Source organism: Sciurus vulgaris (assembly GCF_902686455.1).
Source record: "Sciurus vulgaris genome assembly, chromosome: 7".
NCBI lineage: Eukaryota > Metazoa > Chordata > Mammalia > Rodentia > Sciuridae > Sciurus > Sciurus vulgaris.
The window spans coordinates 122,182,036-122,207,916 of record NC_136467.1 but is presented as its reverse complement, the minus strand read 5'-3'; the positions used below and the strand labels follow the sequence as shown (position 1 = coordinate 122,207,916).

At 49.7% G+C, this 25,881-nt stretch overlaps 1 protein-coding gene and 1 long non-coding RNA gene across 9 annotated transcripts in view; one reads left to right on the top strand and one right to left on the bottom strand.

The window, feature by feature from the left end:
- Positions 1-25,881, top strand: part of ANKS1A (ankyrin repeat and sterile alpha motif domain containing 1A) — a 184,938-nt gene that overhangs the window by 138,997 nt on the left and 20,060 nt on the right. For all 8 annotated transcript variants that reach the window (XR_013765076.1, XM_079147206.1, XM_079147210.1 and 5 more), the window contains 2 exons: positions 12,058-12,124; positions 17,567-17,673. Coding sequence is in view for 7 of the 8 variants with exons in the window: in XM_079147206.1 (XP_079003332.1) it covers positions 12,058-12,124; positions 17,567-17,673 (174 nt within the window). In the remaining variant the exon portion in view is untranslated. The remainder of the gene's footprint in view (positions 1-12,057; positions 12,125-17,566; positions 17,674-25,881) is intronic.
- On the bottom strand, positions 2,484-17,559 carry LOC306665613. Its single transcript, XR_013765089.1, has 2 exons — positions 15,310-17,559; positions 2,484-6,554 (listed from the first exon to the last, which is right to left on the bottom strand). It is a non-coding gene; the product is annotated as an uncharacterized lncRNA (long non-coding RNA).

Genomic DNA, 25,881 nt, shown 5'->3' with positions numbered 1-25,881 from the left:
AACGTGTTTTCCTAAAGGGACAAACCAAACATAAAACCTCACTTGGGCTTTGAAAACTTTTCATATTAGAGCACACAGAGTGCAGAGGACTTGAGCTGGTCTGGAAGGCCTTGTGGGGTGAAGATTTGGGTGACTACAGATGAGTCCCAGGCTGTCTGCTCAGCAGGAAGACCGGCAGGAGGGGTAGGGAGAGGAGCAAAAGACCTCCTGCAAGGGTCAGGCCTCACAGGTGCTCTCTTGCCCCTGCGCCTGAGCTCTGCTATCCTGAAAGTAATTGTCTTCATGTATCTGTCATTCCCATGGAGTCTTTCCTCCCAAGATTACATTCTGGGAACATAAGAATCCCACTTCCATACTTTTTTATAGTCCCTGATAGGTTTGAAGGAAGGACTGGGCACACACAAGTTCTTAGCTCAGCCATTTTCTTTTGGACGCTCTTGGATGCCCTTGAACTTCAGAATTCTTCTGAGAGACTTACAGGACTCCACTTAGCTCTGTTTACTGGGGATTGAACCCAGGGACACCTCACTACTAAGCCACATCCCTAGCCCTTTTTTATATTTTATTTAGAGACAAGGCCTCACTAAGTTTGCTGAGACTGGCTTTGAACTCCTGATCCTTCTACCTCGGCCTCCCTAGCCACTGGGATTACTTGCATGTGCCACTATGCCCGGCTAACCTCCAGTTACTTTTGCCTCCTTGCCAGGGTAGTAGGGCATCTGTATAGTGCAAAGGGTCTTGGTCAACTCAGTGGCCCTTCATTCCTGTGTTCCGAGCTTGGGGGGTGGGTCGAGGTTCACAACCTGCTGTATACCGATGAATGGCCCCTACAGGTTAGACTTGCATGGAATAGTTCAGAGTTGACAGAATGACTTTCCGTGCCTGAAGTCTGCCTGGGAGGCCAAACAGGCTGGTTGACCCAGGATGTAGGCAGTGATCAATGAAAGTGTGAGGCTTTGTTCAAACAGGATCTTCGATGAGAAAGAAGGAAGGACTGAAAATGCGCTGGGAGTCACCTGGGATTGTGCACCAGCTCTCGGTGGAGAGACTTTTTAAGAAACAGCAGGCAGAGAGCAGTTTTTACTCTGGGAAGTAATATTTATTTGACTATGAAGGTGACTTGAGAATTACTGCAGGGGACAGCTGCGGTATTGATAAGGCACCCTCTTGTTAATCAAGCACTGCTACCGGCTCCCCCCAGGGCTTTCCACATGACGGCTGTTTCCAACAGGAGCCTCCTACGTGACCCTTGGGATGGGGTTATTTGGTTAATTACAAAACCCTGTTAAAGGAGGAAGTCATTTTTAAAAGAAATATAAACATAATGGTTTAATCCCACATGATAGATGTGTATGCCAGTCTTTTGATGTGGAGCTAGGGCTTTTCTTTCAGAGTGGATCTGCTTAGAGTTCTCTGTCCTCTTTTTATTATGTGAGCCACATCGACAATGCACCATTGACTAGTTTCCAGTTTGACTTTCTTAAAAGTAAAGCCAGAAGTTAGCCACTAGTGAAGCAATCTGAGTATAGACTTTCTTTTTTTTTTTTTTTTTTTTTTTTTTTTTTGAGTATAGACTTTCTTAAACTTATTTCTCCAAGTACACTTAATTCAGGAGCACATTTTTCAAATGATCCTATTGTGTCTCTTTGAAGTTCTCTACTTGTCACAGAAACAGCTTTTTGCACTTGTTTCATCACTTTTGTAATATTTCCTATTTTCAGGAACAAATGTAACCATCATAAACAAGTTTTTTTTTGGTGGGGGTGTTTGTTTTTTATGGTATTAGAGATGGAACCCAGGGCCTTATTCATGCTAGGCAAGCTCTCTACCACTGAACTACATCCCCAGCCCTTTTTAAAATATTTGAGACTGGGTCTTACTAAGTTGCTCCCACTGACCTCAAACTTCAATCCTCCTGCCTCAGCCTCCTGAGTACCTGGCATCACAGGGGTGCAACATCACACCAAGCCCTGTTTTGAAAGTGATCCCAACTGATTTTTGGTAGCCATAACGTTTGGTGGGTGGAAGCAGAAGGCCACAGGTGTGCTGGAGAGAAGCCTGCTGGCTATGAACACAGGCACCAGTTCGTGTTATTCACTGAGAGACTAGATGGTGTGCAGTTGTCTAATTGGCAGGTCAGTTAAGTGGAGGTGGTTAACAGTCCTGTCCCCGACTGCTTCACTAGCTTTCCTAGCTGCTGCCCTGGCCCTGTGGGAGCTGTGCTGTCCTGCAACCCTCACCCTCTCCTCCTGCCTGAGTCGACACCCTGCTCCCTTTCCTCATCTTGGTGTTGTCCTGGATGCTGCGGGTTCCCCCAGACCTGCCTTGTAGAAAGGTGGCTCCTCCCTCACATGAAACATTTTGTCCTGAGTGGAGAAGCTGCCTCCAGCTGGGAGTCCAGGAAGTGAGCTATTGTTCATACAGCACATTCTAAACATTTTCTGCCAGAAGGAAGTCCTTTCCCTCTGGTTTATCTTTAAAAAAAAAAAAAAAAAAAAAAAAAAAAAGGGCCTGGTTTTGATGAACTTGTTTTTTAGGTAGAATTCTGTTTATTTTGGAGTGAGATGAATGTAAATCACAAGCACAGGCCCTTTCTAATCTCTGAAAGGGAATGAGCAAGAGAGAGTAGCATTTGTGGACTACTGGCCTGGCAACTGTGGTTTACAAGGGTGTTTCCCAGTATAAGGAAGGTTTGCCTCTGGTCAGGTGGCTTGCAGAGGGAGAAATAAATGACCATTAGGCTCAACCATATTTTTCCAAGGACTTTGCTAAAGAAGGCCTCCTTAGTTCCTCCTCCTATGGCTGCAGAGATGACAGAGACTGGAATCTCCCAGCAGCAGGGCAGAACTGCCTCTGGAAGAGCAGGCATCACTATCTGACTACAGCAGTATCCTGTCTTCCAGGATGGTGCCATCCAGGGAAGGAATGAATCACACCAGGATTATGGAGTAGAACCCCGGACGTCGTCCACCTTCGCTGGCTTTTAGGCAGTGTGCACCTTACTCCGATTTGCTTCTTAATGAATTAACTCCTCATTAGGGCTCTGTCTGAGACCAAACACTGCCTCAGATCTCTTGTACATTAGCAACGCTGGGTTGGTATCTGTGCTTTGCCTTTGAAGAAACTGAGGCTTAAAAAGAAGAGAAATAGTTTGCCTGTGACAGTGGTCCCATGAGTGGAGAATTTTTTCACACACTATAGAAGAGGAAATTGAAAGCCAGCAAAGCTGAATGGCTTGTCTAGAGTTCCACTCCACGATTAATGAAGTGGCAGAACCAGAATTTGAACTCAAGTTTTTTATTTTAAAGTCCTTGCTCTTTCTACCTTGATACTCTGCCTTTCCAATATTCTCAAGATGATATATTTGAAATTCTCCTTGAACTTCAATAGAGCAGAAGGTAGGCCTGAAGTGAGCTGGACAACCGTGCGCTGATGTTTGGGAAGAATCCCAGGGTGGCTGTTACAAGGAGCTGGCTTACCTGCAGCACACTGTGGTGTGACCCCATTAGTAGAACCCAGCCCAGAACTGAACAAGCCTGCAAGGCCTGTGTTTTAATATTGTTTATCAGAAGTGCTTTCCAGGGAGAGAGAGACCTCACAGCAGCACCTGAATTCAATGTTCAGGATAGCTGACCTCCTGAAATGGGAAAGGGATAATCTGATAAGCTTTCAATACTCTCCACACCCTTTCCCTTAATCTTTCAGTATTCTGAAAGTGTTGATTTCCTAATTTTATTGATTTCTGACTCCAGACGATACAAATATGTCCTACTAGCTAAGGATTCTAATGTGCTGCTTACCGTGCTCAAACAGTTTCCCAGGGTCTGCTCATCCTTGGGAATGCTGATAATTGAGTTTTCAGACTATCAAGACTGAAGTTAGCCTGGTTCCAGGTGGAGAAAGCCCCACCACCACACACAAGCTGCGGGAGAGCCCCTGATCAGCATGCCACATGGCCAGGAGAAGGAGGAGGTCAACTTTCCCACATTCCTTTCTCTTTGTTTCCTTTGTCTGTTAGCATGTTAAACAGAGTTCCTTACACATGAAACTCAAACCAGTGTTGATCTTATAATTTACTAATTTTCCAAAAGATTTGATCCTGAAAGAGATTTTTTTTTTTCTAGCATTTTATTCTGGGAATTTTTGAACTACAGAAAACTTGAATACAGAAGACTTGAATAGTGAACCCCTATACATTCACAATGCAGGACCCGCATTTGTAATTGGCATTTTGCTGTTCTTGCTTTATCTCAATCACCCATCTCCCTATCCCTCAGTCCACTTAGGAATCTGTGTTATTTTTTGGCACATTTCAGAGTAGTTGCAGATGTTGGTATTTTGCATCTCCAAACCCTCTAAGATGTATCATTAATTAGAGTTTAATACTTGTTTAAAACTAGTTTGGGGTTTGGACAAGGGGGATAAAATTTATATGAAGTAAATGCATAAATCATTATCTTCATTCCATGAGTTTCGACAAATACATTGTTTAACCTCAATTCTCATCAAGATCCAGAACATGACTGTCGCCCCAGAAAGTTCCCTCATGCCCTTTCTACCCACTTTGTACCCAGTACCCCATCCCCAACACCTTCTCTCTTCTGATATTTTTCCATTGATAGTTTTGCTGTTCTGGAATTAGTGCAGTATGTGCTCCTTTTTGTATTATCTGAAGGACTTTAAAGCCTTAAAATGAAGTTTGTGGACTCTCGATTTCATTTATCCAGTTTCTTCCTATTTCACAAGTTCAGAGATAATTGGAGTACAAACTGTGGGAAAACTCAAGGCAGCTGATGGTTTATTTGTACTAAATGTATTAATTTTTTACGGATCTTAAGTATGTGTAATCTGCTGCTCTGACTATACTGCTGTTACAAAAGGTGTGCCCCTCTAGCATCTGAGTTACTGATGGATGAGGACCCCTTTCCCTGGCCACAGTGCTGAGGAAATTAAATTTGAGTGGAAACTTAGGGTGGTTTCTTTGGGGTGGCTTTATCCATAGCCAGACTAAAAGTACAGTGCTCTGTAATGAAATTCAGATTGTGAAAGAACAGGACCAAGGAAAGGTTGCTTGGAGGTCATTCGTGGTATAAGAAAGACCAAGAGGCAGGTTACCCAGTGCTCCAGATAGATGGCACCTCTCTGAGGTTCGTGTGCTTCCTCCTTATCCTCACCCCCCACCAAAAAACAAGCCACCTCCCTAATAGAAAGTAGATTGCGTAAAATGGACTAGAACCCAATACATAATCCTCATTAATCTTTTAGATTCTTGTCCCACTTATTAAAGCCAGTACTGGGCACATAACCCAGAGTTATGTGGCAAGCAATAATAAAGTTAATTGGAATCTAGGTCTCCCAACTTTTCTCTTCTTTCAGCAGTTTCTTGAGGCTTTAAGTTAGATTGCTTTGGAAGAAGCTGTTGTGGTGTGAGCACGTCACTCGGCCTGTTTACTTCCATGTGTTTCCTTTCTGTCATGTTCGTATTATAGCCACCTATTTCCTTTCTGTTAAGTTGCGGATTTGGCCTGAAGCCCTGACCTCTGGCTCAGAAAAGGACCAGCTGGTAGTCGTAGGGTGTGAGATGCTCTTGGGGAGCAAGAGCCAGGATCAGGACCTCAGGAGGTGTGGGAGAGATAAAAGGAAGTGGTCTGAAGGGGCGCACAGCTTAGGCTGGCACCTGGAAGCTCGTGCCTGCGCCTTTCCTCTCTCTGCCATTCCAGCCTTGAACCTTTGTCAGTGAAGGACAAAGCACTTTTGAAGCAAAACAGCTCTGTCATCTCTCAGCATAGAAGTAAAAGGGAGATCGGGAGGGCAAGTGGCAATGGAAAGCAAGTCAGAGTAGGGAGAGACAACAGGAAAGTTGGTACCAGTCTGTGCCCTCCTGTGATGAGAGGAGTTAGGCTGAGGTGACAGGCCATTCTGCAAAGTCGCCCTTGTTGGTGGAGGCATCCTATCTGGTCTGCCTTGGGAAGGATGGCCCTGGGCCCACAGGCAGGTACTTATTCATTCCCCTTACCCCCTCCCGTCCTGCCTCCCCCTCCTAAAAGCAGTTGACAAGGTTAGAAAAACCAGGACAAATAATTTACTTCAATCCATCTTTGTCTTTCCTGAGGCCTGTGCAATTCAGTCTGGGAGGAGAGGGAAGAAAATAACCCAGAGCCTGGTCAGTGACCCTTTCTCCAGTGTGGCAGCAGCCCAGGCTAGGCTCAGAGCTTGTCTGCTGGAGAGAGGCGGGAGGCAGAGGCGGTGAGGAATTCTCAGGAGTGCAGCCGTCAGCAGTCTGCAGGGTCCCGCACCACTGAAGGGACCAGCTTGATGTCAGCCGTCACGTGATGGGCGGCAGGTGTGTCTGTGAGGCTGAGGAGGTTCAGGGCCTCAGCTCCATGCTTGGGGACAGGGAGCACTGTCCATCTGGCAAAGGGGAGGGTCTGCCGCTTGGTGTCTCTGCAGCAGGAAGCTTGAGGTCCCCGGGAACAGATTCAGCTGCTGATGGCATGTAGCAGAAGTGAGAGCAGTTTGAGAGTCTGCTGTGGAGTGGAGCTTCAGGTTCCTTCCTGGAAAGCGGGGTGAAGCGTCCACTTAGTAGTGAACAGAGGCTCTGTGGGCTTGCTGAGATGTCGTCTGGGAGTTGTGGGGTTTAAAAACAAAGGGCGAAGGAAGACTAGAGAGAATTCTAGTGAGAGTGTTGGCTGCGTTTCCCCTTGCTCTGTTACTATAACAGAGACTAGTGTATTGGTGACTAGCCTGGTGAGAGCTAGCTGTCACTGTCACTGAACACCTCCAGCATGCCAGCTCTATATGCCAGCACATAGGGTGGAATCTAAAAGAAATGCCATATGAAACAGGGCTCTTGCCGTTAAGGGGTTCCTTGGTGTCTATGGGACACATTGTTAAAACGATCGGGCCAGGTACAGTGGTGCACATCTGTAAATCCTAGAAGCTCAGGAGGCTGAGGCAGGAGGATTGCAAGTTCAAGGCCAACCTCAGCAACTTAAGAACATCCTCCTAACAGAATGAATCAAACAACATTACTCTATGTAAATTTATGATTACACAAATGGTATGCCTTTACGCCATGTACAGAGAAACAACATGTATCCCATTTGTTTACAAAAAAAAATAAATAAAAAGAAAAAAATTCACTGACTTGTTTTAAAAAAAAAAAAAAAAAAAAAAGAACATCCTAAGCAACTTAGTGAGACCCTATCTCAAAATAAAAAGGACTGGGGATGGATGTGGTGCAGTGATTAAGCACCCCTGGGTTCAATCCCTGGTACTGAAAAGAAAAAAAAAAAAAAAAAAGGGAAAAAAGCAGAGCAAGGTGGAGTGGACCTGGGCCACTAAGGTAATAAACATCAGGGGTGGAAGGGGAGACATAGGTGCCTTCAGCTCTGGGCGAAAGGCCAAGGAGCCAGGCAATCCTAGGTACCCACAGCTCCCCAGCAGCAAAAGGGGTTTAAGAGGGAGTATCAGATGTCAGGAGCCAGTTCAGTTGCTAGTGAGCTGCAGTGTCACCTTTCACATCCCCATTTGCACAAAGAAAAGTAGGGAGAAGGCAAGTCCTTTTCCTTCCTTCTCTCCATGGGGCCCCAACTTCCAAGACCAGACCGATTCCTGCTGTCCTGATATTTGGCCCCTGAACACAGCCATCTCCTCTAACTTGAACCACCTCCTGAAAGGGAAGTTCTCACAAGCCTGGGAGCCAAGCTGCACCAAAGCCTGTGTTCCCCCAGGGTCCTCCACAGGGTCTGCCTGTGCCTCGCACGCTTCCTGACACACAGAAGTCTCATCAACACTTGGGGAAGTTTTTCTTCCCACTCTCCCCACTCCAGTGTTCATTGAAAAGAATAGTATCAAAAAATAAATTAATTAATTTTTTAAAAAAAAAGAAAGAAAAGAAAAGAATAGTATCATCTGAGTGACTCCGCAGCCAGGTGAAAGGGTGGGGGCAGCCAGCGCCGCTCCGTGGACACACACACCTCCTGTGCAGCCAGGATCCTGCAGGCCCAGCAGGCAGATGTAGGTGGCTCAAGCAACAGTCTCTCTAATGTTCAGTTTTGCTTTTGTTTTCAGCCATTTGGAGAGTATGTTTTATGCAGCCCTACTAGAAGAAAATCTAAACAGACTCCTGAATACCTTTTGAAAACGGAACATTTCCAAGGATTTTTAAAATATGAGTCCACTATCGGGCGGGGTTGTGGCTCAGTGGTAGAGTGCTTGGCTAGCTCGTGTGAGGCACTAGGTTCGATTCTCAGCACTGCATATAACTGAGTAAATAAAAAGTAAGCGTCCATTGACAACTTAAAAACAATGCCCATTTAAAAAATAAAAAAAAGGTCTGTGATGGTGGTAACTTTGAGGGTCTCCTCTTAACCAACACAAAGACCCATTTTCTATCATAATTCATGAAAAGTACAGTATTAAAGCCTGGCCATTTCTCCAAAAATAACTTATTCAAACAACAGAAAAAGAACAGTAAGCTGTGCCCTTCCATTACATTCCACCTGCCTCCTCTCCCCCGCCCAGAGACAGAGCATTTCTAGAAAAGCAGTCTGATCAGATTAGTTCTCAGCTCCAGCTTCAGTGGTGAGACTACACGAAGTGAGCAGATGAGAATGTGGCTGCTGTCTCAGCGCTGTCTCTGGTGGACCGAAACAGTCATGTATCTCTCCCAGTCCCGCTCTTCCACCACAGCAGGTTCTGGTTGCTCAGGAAGGGGTCCTGGATGACGAGCTGTCAGACTGTCAGGTATCCCTCAGTAGAATCTTCTCAGGCTGCCCTAGCTACGGCGGTCCACAGAACAGTAGCTCACACTTCCTAGCTTGAGTGAAATTGTTCTGACAGTGTCCGTTTGCACTTCCCAGGTGGTCAGCAGTCCAGAGCCCCTTTTAAACCCACCCATGGGCAGGCCACAGAAACCGGTGCTTTGCTGCCCCTTTGTAGTGGACTTGCAGGTCAGGAAGGAGCAGAGCAGAGAGGCGGCAGTATGTTCACCTCTGTGCATTCAGATTTCAAAAGGCCCTCTGGCAAAGTCTCAAGGATTGTACAGCCAGGGGATAATGATCGCACAGGCCCGCTGGGGCTTTGGGTGTTAAGTGATTTTGATGATAACAAAAAGCATAGTGTAGGTGACTCGACTACTTCAAAGGGTACCTTAGAATCACCCCTCACTTGAGCTCTTTGCACTCTTGGAGCTCTGCAGGGCCTCGGAGAAAACAGTGTCTGTATTGCTGGGCCTACATAAATGGAAATTACACTTTGCTTCGTTCATCATTCAGATTGCTTGTCTACTTTGTGCCAGGGTCAGAGAAAATGCCAAATAAAACACATTTGATTCCAACCCTCAGGGTCATGGTTCTCCTGTTTACACCCCCTTTGGCTTGGAGGAGAGACTCAAAGCCTGGTGGAGGGCCCATTACCCTCTCCACAGAGGAAAAAAGTCTTGTCACCTTGAGCATCCTGTTTTTTTCTATAAATGTTTTAGAAAATGAAAAAGAAGGCAAATCAGTTTTTTTTTTTTTTTGAGTACCTGCTCTTTGCCCAGTTTGAAGGCTTCTATAATCTGATTGAGTAACCCAGGCTTTGAGAATTGGCCCAGACGTGTCATTTAGTGCCAGGTTGGACTGCGCCATTTGGGGAGCAGCTTGGCCTAGAAGAGCTGTCTTTGAGTATCCCTGTCCCTTTCCAGTGGAAGAGGAGGTGCTCCAGGGGAAGAATGGGTACCACTGTGTTGAAGTTACAGAAAAGGTTAAGAAGGCCAGTGTGATAATAGGCACTTTTTGCAAATGGGGGCAGCTAACTCGATGAGCTAGGTAGCACTCGTTCCTGGAAGGCCTTTCACAAAATTGGGCCTGGGGTAGGAACTGGGATCTTATGAACTACTACTGGGCTTCCAGTGATGTGCCTTGAGGACTCTCAAGAAATCCCCAGGAATTGTCCTACAAATCTACTTACATATGTGTGCACAAAGTTGTGTGCAGAACAGCATTCATTGTGGTGCTGTTCAGAATTGAGAAAAGTTTGGAAAATACCCACAGACCTGCCAGGGTCCTGTTTAAAGACATTTTATAGCCATACACCGATGTTGTGTTTCATCCATCAAAACCAAATGTTTACGAACTACAGAAGGCACTCCTGATATATATTATTAAGTGGAAGAGCAACATGCAAAGCAGTCTGTGTGGAGCATTCCTGCTGGACCGTCGTGCGAGCTGTGTTCCTGCATTTGTTCTAGTGGAACGGCTCTAGGAGGGTACACGAGAAACTGCTTACTACATTGGTTGTCTCCCAAAAGGATACCGAGGCAACTGGCAGGCAGGCAGAGGAGGGAGCTTTCTCTGAACAGTCTTTCGGATAGTAAGAATAAGTAAAAATATTTTTAAAACTTAAAAATTCAGGGCGGGGGAGATAGCTCAGTTGGTAGAGTGATTGCCTTATAAGCACAAGGCCCTGGGTTTGATCCCCAGCACCAAAAAAAAAAAAAAATTAAAAATTCAGTTTTCCTGAGCCGGATGGAGCACTAGGAGGATGACAGGGGATTGGGAGAGACTCACTTTTTTTTGACCAGCACTCGGGTTTTTTTGGCCGCATGCTCAGCACACGGGGTGTCTTCCCACCCATGCTGCATGGTGTGGGAGGCGGTGGAAATCCCTGTTTTACACATGTATATCTGAGGCTTTGAGAGGGTGCAGGTACTCGCCTGTTTGTCCGGGTTGTTCCCTTAGGCTGTAGCTCCTGAAATGGTCAGGACAGAGGAAGTGATGCCTGCTGCTGGCCATGTTCTTCAAGGGGCAGTGCAGACCTGCCCTGGGCCACCCTCCATCCCACTTCTGACAACTGCCTCTGAGCTGCTGGGGCCAGGAAGTCCAGCCACACCCCAGTTGGCTCCTGGAGTCAGATGTGTGTGTCCCTGTGCTTTTGCGGAGCTCTGGGATAGAGGTGGCAGTCTGAGTTAACCGGCAGTCAGGTGACTAAGCCAGCGGTCATTTCTGGGGCTAGAGGAAAATACCTCCAAGCTCCTGGCTGCAGAGGAAGAGTGGTGCCTGCTGTCTGCTCTTCTGCTGGGTGTCAGATGTGCCTCTTTGTCTGCCAGCTGGAGGCTGGCTGGAGAGTTGTTTTTCTGATTGTCAGACCCAGGCTCCTTACTTGCACTTAAAGGAAAAAGCGTCCAAGTCCTGGTACAAAAGGTCCTCTTTTCATTTCTTTGGAAAAAGCCATGAATGAGCTCATTATCACTGTAGCCCAAATAGGTGGAGGGAGAGGAGAGGAGGTGGTTCCCCTTCACTGTCTAGTCCTGCCCCTGGCCAGGTTTCCTGGGATGGGAAACTTGGATCTGACCCAGAGTGACCAAAGCCAGATGGCTGGGACAGGTGGTCCATATAGGGGGTGGTACTTGGGAGGCTTTGGATGCTTTGAGAACCCATCTCTGCTGTGGTCCAGAGGAAGGGCAAGTGACTATGTCCCTTCTTCCTTCATTGCAGAGCTCTGTCCACGACCGCCAGCCTCCAGGCTGCCTGCCTGCCCTTGGCTTCCAAAAGGTCCCCATATGCAGGTGCTCTGCTGGTCACAGCTCTGTAGACATGGTCCACATCTCAGATCTGAAAGCTGTGCAGTATTGATGATCTCTCGGTTGCTTGCGACTTGCTTAGGGTGTAGTATAGAACAGAGCTGGCACAGTCTTACTTCAGGGAATTTGCATTCTAGCGTGAGCAGTGATATGTGCCAGGTCTGCCTGCTATTGCACCTCTACCCAGTCTGCCGGGCATGGAGCGATACACAAATGCCCCAAACGGAGGCTCGCTGGCATTTCCAGCACTGGAGACCAGATTGTCCCTACATAACTCTCTTCAGAGCAGTTCTCTACCCACTACTTGGTGGGGCCAGAGAAGAGCTGTCGTAGATCCAAGCAGCAGAGAGTTCTGTTACCTTGCAGGTTGGTGCTGGACCTGGGAACATCCGAAAGAACCTGGGAGGGCAACCTGAGTGACATTGACAGTAAGCTAGCCACAGTGAATCCAAGCCTGACTGCCTCTCTTTTTTCCTCCTCTTCTGTTTCAGATTGAGAAAATCATGAGCTCTATTGGAGAAGGGATCGACTTTTCTCAGGAACAGCAGAAGATCTCAGGTACCGTATCTCACATTTTTGTCCAGCAGGACTTGACCTCTGACTCTTTTGGGCTCAGATTTTCCTTCTGACATGGACAGGCATTTAAGGGGAGAGAGGGGCAGCCACAGACTGCATCATGCTCTTGCAGTTCGGAATCTTCCATGTCTGGACAGCCCATCGTGCTACTTACTGTTGGAGACATGGCTCCTCCAGCACACTGGAGGGAAAGTGTGTATATCGAATTTGAGGCTGTCTATTAAGAAAAAGACATTTAATGAACAATTGTCACTCCTTCTTTTTCAAATGTAACTTTGTCAGATTCACCTGGGTGTGCCTCCATCCTGTCTTCCCAGCTCCCGAGGTGGTTCTGGTGCCAGCTCATGAGCATGAGGCTCACATTGGTGTCATTCAGGCCAGCAGCAAGCTCGGGGCTAGTTCAGTGGTTTCAAACTGTCAGCCTGTGTTGGAACTGCCTGGAGGTGACTTTGCTGTTTCCTCCTATGTTTGTTTCTCTGTTTTCCGGTTTACTTAGTCACTTACCATTTGTACCCCAAGTCCCTGCTCCTTAGTCATTCTTTTCATTTCTGAGCCGTTGGGTTGAGGTCTGTTTCCTCATATGAAATGAAACTGTGGAGCTGAGGCACTGGGTTCCCTTGATGACAGGGTCATGTCGTGTCTCTTTCTCAGGGGAGATGATGTTCTTAAAGTGCTTCTCAGAGCAGCTCTCAGGCTCCTCCCCCCGCATCCACGCAGATGTCCTGGCATCAGGGCTCTTGGGCTAAATGCAGCCTGGAGGAGCCTGGCTTCTTCCCTGACTGATGAGCAGGCCTCTCTGCACTGGATGGGGGAACTTCTTGTTCACTTGGGAGGCTTCTTCCAGGATCAACCTGGCAGCATGGAGTGGCACTACCGGTTCCTCCATGGCCCTCTGTGGCCCTGGTGGAGGTGGCGGGGTTGCATGTGTGCATCTGGGAGCAAGAAGCTGCTGGGGCTGTGGGCTTGGTGGGAGAGCCTGGGTTCAAATCCTGCCTCTAGATACACATGCATCTTTGGCAAGTCACCTAACTACACGGAGCTCCATCTCCCTATCTACAATTGTTATTATTTTTGTTATTTTTCATTTTTATTTTTTGCAGTACTGGGGATTTAACTCATGGGTGTTCTACCCCAGAGCTACACCACCAGTTCTTTTTATTTTTTATTTTGAGACAGGGTCTCACTAAATTGCCTAGGCTAGCCTAGAACTTGCGATCCTCCTACCTCAGTCCCCCAAGGCTTTGGGATTACAGGTCTGTGTCACCATGCTTAGCTTATTTGATGATACCACCCTCACAGGTTTATTATGGTTAAACAAGATATACAACTACTTGAGCAAAAGACCATAGTCAGTAAATAGTAGTTAGACCCATTTTCCCCCCCCATGAGGTTTCACATTGAGAAACGTAGAGCACAGGGCATCTGTTCCCCTGGCTTGACTCCCTCCCCCGTTTTTCTGTCTTGGTCTTGGAGCCACCCTCCCTCCAGCTGCCTGGTTTCCCTGGGCTCTGACAGGGCTGGACAGGGTTTGGCCCATCTTTGTCAGTCTTATTATGCTGGAGTCCACAGAGGTGACTGTTCTGGCTAAGAGCTTGTGGGTCCATTTCCAGGCAATTGCTTATACTCCATCAAGTGATGTCACTCTGCTATAGTGTGCAGGCTTTTCCAAGGGTCAAGTGTTTGATGTGAATAGATATTCAGGATTGAGACAAAAACAGAAGCCACTTTCAAAGCTCAGCTTTGGGGACAGTTGGGGATGGGTCAAGAGTATCCAGTTCAATTGAGGCCACCTTCAGCTCTCCTGTACTCCTCTGTGTCCAAGGAACACAGCTGAAATCACCTCAAGTGCTTGAGAGCTTTGAGTCAGAAAAGACCATTGCTTCTCAGATTCAGGCAGGAGATAAGGAAGGCAGCACCTTGACTTTATCCTCAGAGGGGCTAGCATTGAGCAATTTCTTCCCATCTAGCCCCACCTACCAGTTCTGCCTTCGTGAGCTCATGGGAATGGTGAGAGGTATTCTGTCTATACTCCAGGGTGCCTAGGCCCCAACAAAGTTTTGTTTCAGTGTTCATTTTGGAGTACTGAGCTATCCTCCAAACCCCAGCCTAGGAAACTCAAGAACAGGCACAAGGAGGTAGCCATCTGAATGGAGGGCTCATCCAGCCATGCTGCAGAACCCCAGCCCATAGTATCTGCCTGCTGCCAGGCCAAGAAGCATAAAGAGGCTGGCCAGGCCTGCTTTGAACTCCCAGTGATAGGTCGGGGGGAACTGTCCCCAAAACCTCAGAGAGCACCATCTTTTAGCTCAGACCAAAGCAGAATTACTATTAATTTTGAAGGGCCAGTTGTCCTGGGGTTTCAGGATTGAAAAGACACCTAGGCTCTGAGACTGCCAGTCTAGGAGTGGGTACTCCAGCAGGCTGTCCCAAACCAAGCATGAAACCACTCAGAGAGCCAGATTTGCAGAGGGTCCTCCCTTGAAGGGTGAGACCATAGCATTGGAGTCACAGTCCTGTTTTGGGATCCTGGGGGCCCTGGATTACCAGCACTGGAGCTAGTTACCCAAATCTCCAACAGACTGGTTTTACAACTAATCCCTCTGCCAAATCCCAGGAGTCCAGGAGGGTAAGCTTTGGCCCCTGCCCAGGCCACGCTGGCTTCTTTGACCAGAGATCTGCCCTGTCAAGCAGAAGAGAACTGCTCAGCCCTCTTTTGCTAAAGCCAGCCACTTTCACTGTTGAGAAGCTGTTAAGTGCAGGATCCTTCTGCGCCTGATCTCCCTGGACACAAAGTCCTTTCTTTGCCTACCTGCAGCCTGTTGGGATACCCACTCCCGACATATCTAGGGGGGCTTGTGTTGTCCCTGCCACATGATCTTTTTTGTCCCTCCCCAGCGGTACTTGGGTTTGGTCCTGCTCCCCACCTGACCTTGGCCATTCCCGTCCCTTGCCCTCTTCCTCCAGATTGTGTGGCTGGCTCTGGGAGTGGTACCTCTCCCCTGAATTCTAATAGGCCTTGAGAGAAGTCTGTCCCCACGTTGTTTGGTATACTCACCTGACGGACACCAGATGCAGTAGCCTTGTTTCATTGCTCGTTTTTGTGATGAAAAGCACAATCCTTTCTGAAGTGGCACGTGTGTCGCAGGCGGAGTAGGGGGGTCACTTACCTATAGGCTGTGCCCTTGGGCCAGTGTCATTCCTCCGTCCCTCTCTTGGCTGTCCTAGGAACTATCAGCCAAAGCTACAGGATTGATCCCTCTGTTCTCTTCCTAATAAGCAGTTGCAGCCCCTCTAGCTGGAGGTGAAGTTTTGCCATCTCCCCCTGACGCTTGCATCTGTATCGCCAGCATCATCTGTCATCTCGCCCTGATGCTGGTGCTGCTGTCTCCTTCTCCCTCAGCAGCGGCAGCAGCAGCTTCTGCTCTGATGTCCGATCCCTGATGTATTTTCCTGAGCGTGGAAGGGGGGAGGGCAGGGAGGGGAGAAAGGGGAGGGCCAGACATTATGAGAGTGAGCAAGGACTGTGGAGCCGGCAGCAGGCAGCGTGGAGCCCAGGAGCCTCTAGACAAAGCATTCTGCTGCGGCTCCGTGAGTGCACACATCCACCCGCGGCGGCAGGACCACAGCTGCCCGGCTGGGGGATTACAAGCAGGAATGAATCAGCAGCCGGGGCCACTGGAATTCATGGGCATTCAAGAGCCTGCTGCTTAGGTTCCTGGAGCAGATTTCCCCACTCAAGGGCAGGGGAGCTCCAGGAGCCCCCAGACTCGGCATTTTGGAGTGCTGCTGCAGCCTGCGTCCGGGGCCGCCCAGGTCCCTGTCCACCATCTGTTCTGCAGAGGATAGAGGAGAGGGGGTGGAGGCTGCCACAGTTGGTCATCAGGGTCTTTTAGATAACCAAGCAAGTTGTCATTGTCCTGTCCTGAAGGGCAGTGTGCCTGGGAACGACAGAATGACTTTCACCGTGTCAAGAGTTCACTGGAGGTGATGCTTTTGTAGTTGGTTCTTCTTTTTCCTTCCTGTGCCTCTTTTTTTCCTCTCCGTTTCTTTTTTCCTCCTTTTACTTGTTCTTGCCCACGGAAGCCAGAGAAGTAGGTGGGGGTTAAGGTGTTCAACTCGGAACAGCCGAGGGCTTCCAGGAAGGCTGAACTTTTGTCCTCCTTGCACAATCCCGTTCTAACCGAGGGGCTTAGCGAATAAATGCCCTCCCATCCCTGCTCATCCGTAGAGGAGACCGTCGGATCTGGAGACCCTGGGAAGACAGTTGTGTCTTTATCACTCAGCCAAAGAGAGAGCGGCACAGAATGTGAATAGACTTAAGCCGCCACAGCTCAGCTGACAGAAGACCACTTCCTTTTTCTCGCTCTTTTATCTGGTTGGGTTTTGTCTTCTTTAGCCAAGAACTGAATCTGCCTGCCTGCTTTCCACCTGAGCAGGCAGACAAGTCACAGGAACTGCCACTACCAGAAGAGGAAAATGAATGCCCAGCCCCTGACAGCCAGGCCAGCGCTGGAAGACAGCTCTTCAGACAGCATCCTGGCCCGGGAGACGCCCCACTCGCCGGCCACCAGAGTCTAGTGGATGGGCCCTGGCCCCGCTGGCCTGCGGAATGCGATGCTGCTGTCCCAGCAGAGCCACGCCTGAGCCTGACCCCCGCGCCCCATCCCATACACCCCGCTCAGCCCCTTGCTACCTTGAGCCTTTGAGCACAAAGGGCCGGGGGTCATGGTTTGCTTATTCCGGGACTGCTGGGGGAAAACAAGTAAAAGTCTCTCTTCTCCCCCTGCCGTGTTCTGTGCTGCTTGTGTTGCATGTGCTGGGTCCCCGTGAACAGCCACCGCTGCTTCCTTCCCGGAGCCCTCGCCCTCGCTGTGTGCCTGTGTCCCTCAGCTGCATGAAGATGTGTGCTCTCTCCTGACTGTTTTATGCTGCAAGGTCGCAGAACTGGCCCCTCGCCGCAGCCCACAGGGGCTCAGAAGTTGCATGGATGAGAGGAGCGGCGGGCTTGTGGGCTCTTAGGAGCTCCCCTGGCCCCCTCTAGTGCCTGTGGGGACAGACTTTCTACACCGGCTCAGTGTGAACGCTGATGAGGAGTTGACCTGGAGACTATTGGGGGTTGGATCCCCCACTTGGGGCAAGGTCGTGCATGTGCCGCTGCAGCCCTGGAGCAGTTGAGACCCAGGGGGTGTGAGTGGGCAGCAGCCACCCAGGTTGGGTAGTTGTGTGCAGCAGCGGGCCACCTGTCCTTGGCCTGTCCACGGAAGAGGAGCTGCGTGCCCGCTGCTCTGGTCTCTTGTACATAGTTTGGCTGCTTTATGGTAATGACTATGATGTGGCAATGCCATCTGTCTTCCTCTGAGTGCCGCTGCTACCGCCTTAATGGTATTTCCCTTTTCAAGCGTCTGCCGATTCCTCTCTCGTCAGGTTCGCGGACGCTGGAGCAGAGCGTCGGGGAGTGGCTAGAGTCGATTGGGCTGCAGCAGTATGAGAGCAAGTTGCTTCTGAATGGCTTTGACGATGTCCGCTTCCTGGTAAGTGCCTGTGGGCTGCCTCAGCGCCAGCGCTGCTCTGTGGAAGCACCGCCCTGGGCCTCTGGGGCCTGGCCAGAGTTTAAACAGTACGTAGTCCCGGATCCAAGAAGAGCAAATGAATGGCCCTGACGTGACCCTAGGACATCAGCCAGGTGCTGTGTCCTGCCTGTGCAGATGCTGACCCCTCCACCTCTGCCCCAGATGTGTTCCATGGGGAAAGCTCCGTCAGTAGGGTCCCTGACTCAGACCCTTGTAGCCACCAGGAGCTTTAGTGGACAGGATAGGTAGGTATCCTGTGGTGACTCCATATCCCATCTCAGCTGGAGACCAGGAATTTCTTTTATTTCCCAAAACTTTGCTGTCAAGTGAGTTGCCACTGAAGCAAAGGCTCCTTCCCTGCATGACCTCATGCCCCTGGCCGTGGGAAAGGCTGAGTTGATGTTTTGGAGGGTTGGCTGCTTTTCTGAAGGTGTAATTCTCATTCTCTTACAGACCACAGGGGTCAAAAAGAAAAACCATGGTGTCTCTACACCGGCTCCCTGTGGAGTAGGGAACCAGCTAGGACCCTGGGTTTAGGGTCCAGTGTTACCTCTCTCAGTCAAGAAGGTGGCTCAGAGCAGGGAGCATCACTGTCCCTCTCCTGGAAGCCCTGCCTGGGGCATCCCCAGAGCAGGCACATGATGTCACAGCAGTGCCCACCCACAACTGCTGACCCTTGTCATTGGTGCTTGGTGGGGGCTAGGTGCCACTCTCAGTGGCTCAGTGTGCTAGCTTTGTGACTTCCCAGAATCCCTGAGGTGTATACTGTTCTCACCTCCATTCTCCATGTGAGGGGAATGAGGTACAGAAGTGAAATGGCTAGCTCAGGGTCACACTGTCAGTAGCTGGCAGAGTAGAAATGTGCACCAGGCATTCTGAGCCCAGGGTTCTTGCTTAACCACTGTCACACACCTCTTTCTTCTGTGTGGTTCAGTGGTAGGTGTGACCACTTATATGCCAGCATCCCTTATTGCACAGGTTATTTTGGAGGCTTGGTTTAAGGTGAACATAGCAAACCCTGTGCTGCCCCTGCTCTTCTTTGCTTCCTGGAAGACCTGGTTCCCTGAGTCAGTCCTTGGGTATGTGGACCTAGGTCAGAGTTGACTCGCCTGCCCTTCTGAAGCAGGTCTCTTTAGCCCTGGCCTCCTGCCTGGCCTCCAGGGATGAGGGGCCATAGTGAAAGTCAGCACAGGGCCCCTTACTGCCCTCCGCTTTTTAGTGGGGCCACTGTGGGTTTCCCGTTGGCCAGATTCAGTTCTGCACCTGCCCGGTGAATTGGCCTGCTACTTATGGAGGGAACTTGACTTGCATAGCTCTGCTCACCCAAAGCCATCTCCATCTCCAGGACAGACAAAAAAGTCTGTACAAACCACTGTTCCAAAGCTGGCTTGGGCCAGGGCATACTCCTATAATCCTAGCAACTTAGAAGGCTAAGGCAGAAGGATCACCTCAGCAACTGAGACACTAAGCAATTTTCAAAAATTAAAAGGACTGGGACTGGGGCTATAGCTCAGTTGGTAGAGTGCTTGGCTCACATTCACAAGGCTCTGGATTAAATCCCCAGCACCACCAAAAAAAATAAAGAAATAAAATTAAAAGGGCTGAGAATGTAGTTCCATGGTACAACACCCCTGTTCAATCCCTAGTACCAGTACCAAACAAAACAAAACCATCTTGGGCCAGTTACTTCTCAACTTTTAAAAATCTTGAGTCTGAAATAGCAATTTATTTTTCTTTCTGTTTAAAAGTTAAACCGAGTGTTATTTCTGGTTCTTGTGACATAACTCCGATTCACCACATTCCTTGGGAAAGGATGACAAACTGGGATGGAGGTGGGCTCAGCCAGTGAGTAGGGAGGGTGGCCCTGGCACCGAGTGTTCAGGGGCCTTTCCTCTCTGAGCCACCCCTAAGTTAGGCTGCCCATCAGATGTGCAAGTGAGAATAGTCTCAGACCACAGCGTGTCTCTCCTGCACTTGAGCACCACAGAGAAGCCCTTTTTGTGGGAAGTTTAAGGTTCCCAGGATTGAAGAGCCCAAGACTCCTCGAAACTGCCTCCCTATCCCTGCCTGGGCTCCAGACCAGAGCAGCTGGGTGGGCATTTGGAGAAGTGTAGCTCTGGACCAGATGTCCACGCAAAGTATAGAGCCTCTGCTGCAAGGACCCCCAGCACAGGAGGCCAGCAGCTCAGTCCTTCCAGGGCCCTTCTAGGGGCTTTCAATTCTGGTGGCAGCAGCAGGTGGAGACTGTGCAAGGAGGCAAGCTGAGTGCATCTGGGCTAGGCATGTGACTTCAGATACCTGGAGTGGCCTGAGTAGTCATGCAGAGCATTCTGGGTAATTGCATGACAGCTGCCAGCTGGGTCCTAAGGCTGATTAAGTTTTTGGCAACCAGAAAAAAAGGAGATAAAAAGCACAGGAAGGGGAGCATTTTTGTTATTGGAACATTCCCTCATCGTGTATGGTATAATTTCAATCGTGTTAGCTTGGTGTATCCCCAAGTGACTTGGTTTTCAGTCAGCCACAAATGTTTCCCTGGGTTCTGAAATGCCCTAGAGATGCTTTTCCCAGATGCCAAGTAGCTCTGGTAAGCCAGGCCCCAGACGTATTGGGAACATCAAGAAGGGATGTTTCCCAGATGAGGAGGTGCTGTGGAATTTCCCTGCAACGTAAGAAGTGTCACACACCTGAGACACACAGCTCCCTCTCAGGTGAAGGGACTTTAAAGTCATGTTGTCTGGTCATCTTCTCCATGCCTGAACTCGTTCTGGATAACCTCTGCAATACTGTTTTTCTAGTGACCAAGGATTCACTACATTACAGAATAATAGCCCGCTCCTTCTTTGCCTGGCTCTGGCTGATTTAGAGGGTTCTTCAAATGGAGTCAAAATCTGTTTCCTTAAGAAAAAGAAAAATCTGTTTCCTTGTGGCCTCTGTCCTTTGGTCTCAGGTTTACCTCTCAGAGCTGCACAGAATCCATTTAAGAACAGTGAAGACCTCCGTTGTGGTCCCTGGGTCATGTCTTGTCCAGCCTCACCGCTTACTCTGAGCTATTCCCACTGCAATGGGCTGGTTGAGCCCAGCAAGCAGTGAACTGCAGTCTTACCTGCAGGTGGGAGGAGCCTTTGATTAGAGGGGTCAGGGTCAGGGTCAGGGCAGTGCTGATGGGACATTCACCAGGGCCAGGGAGACAGGTGTGGGAATGTGGCTCCCATGTCTGCCACCTTGCCCGCAACTCTGCTCATGCACCATAACTGCTTCCACTTTCATCACAGAGCTTGTCCATAGGAAATGGGCTTTCCTAGGAGAAGGGAGGAAACCAGCGGTTGGCAGATATGTAACTCCAAGCATGCCAGAGTGGCTCTCGGCATCTGAAGCCAGCCTGACCTCTCTTCGCAGAAGGGTCGATGTGTGAGTGACAGGGTCCTAAGGCTGGAGTGTACCTGATGTGGGCAGTTGTTCACCTTGTAGTGTTGAATGCAGAAATTGAGACACAAAAGTTCCTGCCATGTGATCTTAATTTTTCACAAAGAAAACCTCCATCATGGGAGGTACAAGGGAGGAAACCAAAAGGTTATTAGTGGTGATCTCAGGAGTGGCTTCATTTTTCTTTTTGGAGTGTAATACATCTTCTCCATTTCCTACTATGAATGGATGTGAAATCGGAACAGCAGATACTGTAGGTGTCTTAAGGAACATCATGGTCCAGCTGGGAAAGCAAACACATAAACCAAAGAGCAGCCAAGTGTGAAGGGTGGGTGGAGGCGCCTAAGTACTGCAGGAGTGCAGTCAGAGCCCATGCTTCCCAGGCCTCCCTCACCCTGTACCGCATGGTAGAGTCATGGCTGGGTAGCAGAGGCACAGGGGCACTGGCCCCAATCTGTCCATCCTTGAACCTGGGACTTAGGAAGACTCTAGCGAGAAGAAAGGCAGTTGGGAGGGGCCGGAGTCTGCCTGTGGTGGGCATGGAGAGGCTGGTGTGGAGAGCAGGGCCCTAGTGGGACAGGAGAGGGGTGCTAAGCCTGATCTCAGGGCCTTGGGAGCCACAGGGCAGCGGGTCCCAAGGTCTCTGAGTCCTGAGTGTGTGCAGGGGTCTCTGCCTCACCAGGCACAGGCCCCTGAATCCAAGTGCACCTTAGATCTCCAGGTGTAGTTGAATAAGGGGTGGTGTGGGGGGCAGTCATGACTAAGGGTGAATATGTGAAGAAGGAGGGGAGTCTGGCAGCAGGTCCAGGACAGGTTAGAAAGATACTGTTGGCAAGGTCTTGCTTCGTAGCCACAGTCAGAGGCCTTCTGCTCCTCCAGTTCTTCCTCCGTGGACTTCAGACACATGGCGGGTGGGTGCCTGCCATGTTCCTGTCTGCTTCTGAGACTTGCTCCCCACGTGGGAGAATGTTGACAGGTGAAGAGGGGTGATCCCTTATGGGGCCGGGGCCAGGGCTAAAAGGTGGAAGCTGGGCCATGAGGACCTTCTTTATTAGCATCTGTGAAACTTTCCAACCAGGTCCCCAAACCCCTGAGTTGCCCTTCCTGTCCCTGACCCCCAGGCTCCGTCCTTACTCTTGAGCCCTCTGAGCCGCTTCACCTGAGCCAGGGTGCTGGTGCCTGTGGTTTCCTACCCTGGCCCTTGTGCTCCCTCTTCACCCCTCCTCAAGTGATCCTCTTTTGCTGTTTTCTGACCGAGGCCCAAGGGGCCACTGCTGTGTGCAAAACAGCCCTGCCTGGGCCTCCTTTTGGCTGGCCCTAGCCCCAGCTCTCTGCGTAGCCCTGTGGGAGCCAGCTGCCAAGTTAGGACTTACTCTGCCCAGCTACAGTAGGGCTGATGTAGGAGGCTCTGTGGAGCAAGGGCTTGGAAAGTCCTCAGTGTGGGTTCTGCCTCCTGAATGCTGTGGTCAGGTAAGACCTAAATTCCTCAGGTGTTCCAGAAATCAGTGCTGCCCAGGGGTCTCCCACTCCCTGCCGCCCTCTCATAAGCGCAGGAACCGGGCGAGGGCAGCACTCCTACCTGCAGACTATGGGCAGCTCACTTTGGGCCAATGATTGCACCCACTGGCCCTCCCTCTGCCTGCCTGGCTGTGTGAAGTTATTCAGGGTGACAGTAGCTGGATTATGCAGGAGACAGCTCTGATGGCCCCAGGTACCCTGTACGGTAGTAGAAGGTAATTGAAGAACTCTCTTTGAATGCTTATTTTCATGATTACTAACTTGACTGCTGTACTCTAAGATGGAAGTGGACTGGCTGACATCTTGGTGAGTGGCAGTGGCAGTGTCTTCCCTGGCATGCCTGAATGTCTGCAGCTTTCACTTACCATTATCCATTATGGGTCACTGTGTATGTGTACAGAAAGCGAAGCCCAGGGGACTGGGCATTGGGCTTATGTCTCTGTCAGAGTCATAGACCTAGCACACTAGATATCAGTTATAATTTGGGGGTTCATGGGCATCCCTGAAGCCCTCATCCCTGGTCTCCTGCAGTCCAAGGCTTTTGGATTTAGTCATCTGCCCAAGTTTGCTCCACAAACAGATGATGGAGCTGGGACTGAAAGCCAGGTTCTCTGGGCTCAGGGTGGTTCTTCTGCCTCCTACTCTAGTCCCCAGGCCTCTTCCCAGGGAGGGGCTGCCTCTGGGCTTGTGCTCAGCACATCCCTGCAAGGTCCAAGCCTGGCACTGGGGCCTGTCGGGTCAGGTGTGCACATCACTTTCAGGCATGGCCAGGGTAGACAGACCATTCTGTTCATCTGCTCCGGGCGGGGAATCTTTCTACAAAAGGCTGAGAAAGGAGCTGGCAAGGAATCAGTCCCAAGTAAGGCCTTTGGATTGACTTAGGCCCACTGCCACCCTCTAGGCCTGCACAACCACCAGTACAGCCACCAGTGCAGCCCGACCCATGGTGGCAAGGGCTCCTACAACCTACTCTCATGACACTTGAGGCTGGTTCATAGTTCAATAAACTGGATTAGGAGTGCTCAGGAGAAAACTCATAGTTCTACTTCGTAGCAGAGACCAGCAGTAAAGGAGACCTGGGTTCTCCACATCCTCCTTCTGAGACTTAGGGCAGGTTACTCCATCTCCTGGTTGTCCTCGGTTAATGGGATTACACTTAACCCACTTCCTTCATGGGCCATAAGCCCTGCAGGGGACACATTGTTAGGTGTGGTGACATAGAGCATCAGAGTGAAGCCTACCATTGTTGTCCGTGTAAGCTGGTACTTTCTCCAACAGAGTGGGCAAGCAACAATCTGTCGCAGGAAGCAGAGTTAGTTGCCTTGTCTCTACTTTTGTCCTCAGATCCTTGAAGTAACGCTGCTGTGGCCATCAAGCCATGTGTGTGTGATACCAGGGATTGAACCCAAGGTCTTGCTCATACCGGGCAAGTGCTTTTTATTTTTATTTGAGTGTCTATGTTGCTTTGAACATGAGATCTTCCTGCCTCAGCCTCCTGAGTCAAGAGGATTACTGGTATGTGCCACCACACCCAGCTGGCACCCGTTCCTTTGACTTCAGGCTGCTTGGACCCAGCAAACCTTCCCTGCCTATTTGAAGGTGAATATGGCACCTTGATCTCAGCCAAGACCTCAAAAAGGAAGGTGTTTCAGATGATAGGTAGCAAATGATTGGGTGCCATGTCTGGCCCACAGAGGGAACACCAAGGACCTGGCTGGGAGAACAAGTCAGAAGGGATGTTGCTTCCGTGAAACTCAGAAGAGAGCCCCCCAAACCCTGTGCATTGCATGCACCCTGGAGAGCCCTTCCCCTGAAGTCTCCTAAAGTCACCTGTAGAGAATTCAGGAACCTGGACTGATAATATTTTTGCTTCTTCCTAGTGACTATCATCATTAAGTTTTATCTCTTGAGGGAAGGACAAGGTCTGGGCCAGGCAGGATGCGGGAGGTGTGGGTCAAGGCTGAGCACCTCTCCTTGCCAGCTGAGCTGAAGAGGGGTGTTGGCGTGGGGCTCCTTTCCAACTCTGTGAGGAGGAGCGTTTATTCCTGTTCACTGGGTTCTGACTCGTGAAAACACTGACCACAAGACTGGTATTAGGACCCAGTTGTTATGCCTTTATACCCCAGCCGCCTTTCAGCATGGCACTCAGAAAGCCCCAGCCCCTGGGCAGGTGACTGCTGTGTGGCTTCAGAGAGCATGCCTTCCATTGCTGATGAGATTTGGTGTGAACATCAGAGAGCTTTGCTTTCTGTCCCCTCTCACAGTGGTTCTTCGTGCTGCCCCTGAACTGGTGCACACGCCCCAGTTGTCAGGCCTGGGGCATGGTCTGGGCTGGGAAGCACGGTGGGTGCTCCTCCTCTCCTGCTACCTCTGAGGGTACAGCTATAGTTATGACCAGCCCAAGAGTCAGTTCTGGCCAACACCAGGGCCCTGTGCTTAGTGACTGGTGCTCTGATGATGACCGTGCCTAGGACCAGGTTCTGAGGACCACCTGCAGCGGCAGTAGCCTAGCATCTGGCAGCAGGTGCATCATGGGCTTGTGGAGTGTGTGCAGTTTTTGCAGGCATTCACGAAGACAGCTCAGTATCACAGGGAGATGTTTGCATGTGGTGTATTGGTGTGTGAAAAAAACAGGTTAAAAAACAGTGCACACACCCTACAATTCCAATTTTGCTAAAAACTTTTTAAAATAGAAGCTTAGAAAATACACTATAGTGGTAGAAGTGTTCCCAATCATAGGTTTTTAAGATAATTCATTCACTTAGAAAAATTCACCATAATGGTAGTATGGTAGTCTGCCCACCCTCACCGTGGATTTATAGGTGGCCTACATATATTTTTTTCTTTTCATTTTCAAAATTTTTACAATGACTCTTTTAAGTTTTCTACTGAGGCGGGAAAAAAGGTTGATATGGGAAGACAGAGGCGGGTCCCAGTGGAAATCTGCCCCGCTCTAGAAGACAGAGATGGAGTAAATAGCACATGGAACCTTCCTGTGCCTAGGGAAGCCCTGAGATACCCCTCAGAGAGCAAGGACTACGAATGAGCAGGGGCTGGGAAGAGCTTGGTGCTGGTGGGCGGGGCTTCCTGCATCTGCCCAGGGCTTGCCAATGAGCTTTGGCAGCTCTGCCCCCAGGAGCAGGCAGGCCCACAAATCAGTCCCCCTGAGCTGAGCACCGCTTTGTCCCTGCACTCAGCTCTTGCCTAGTCCTCCCCCCAACCTTGAGA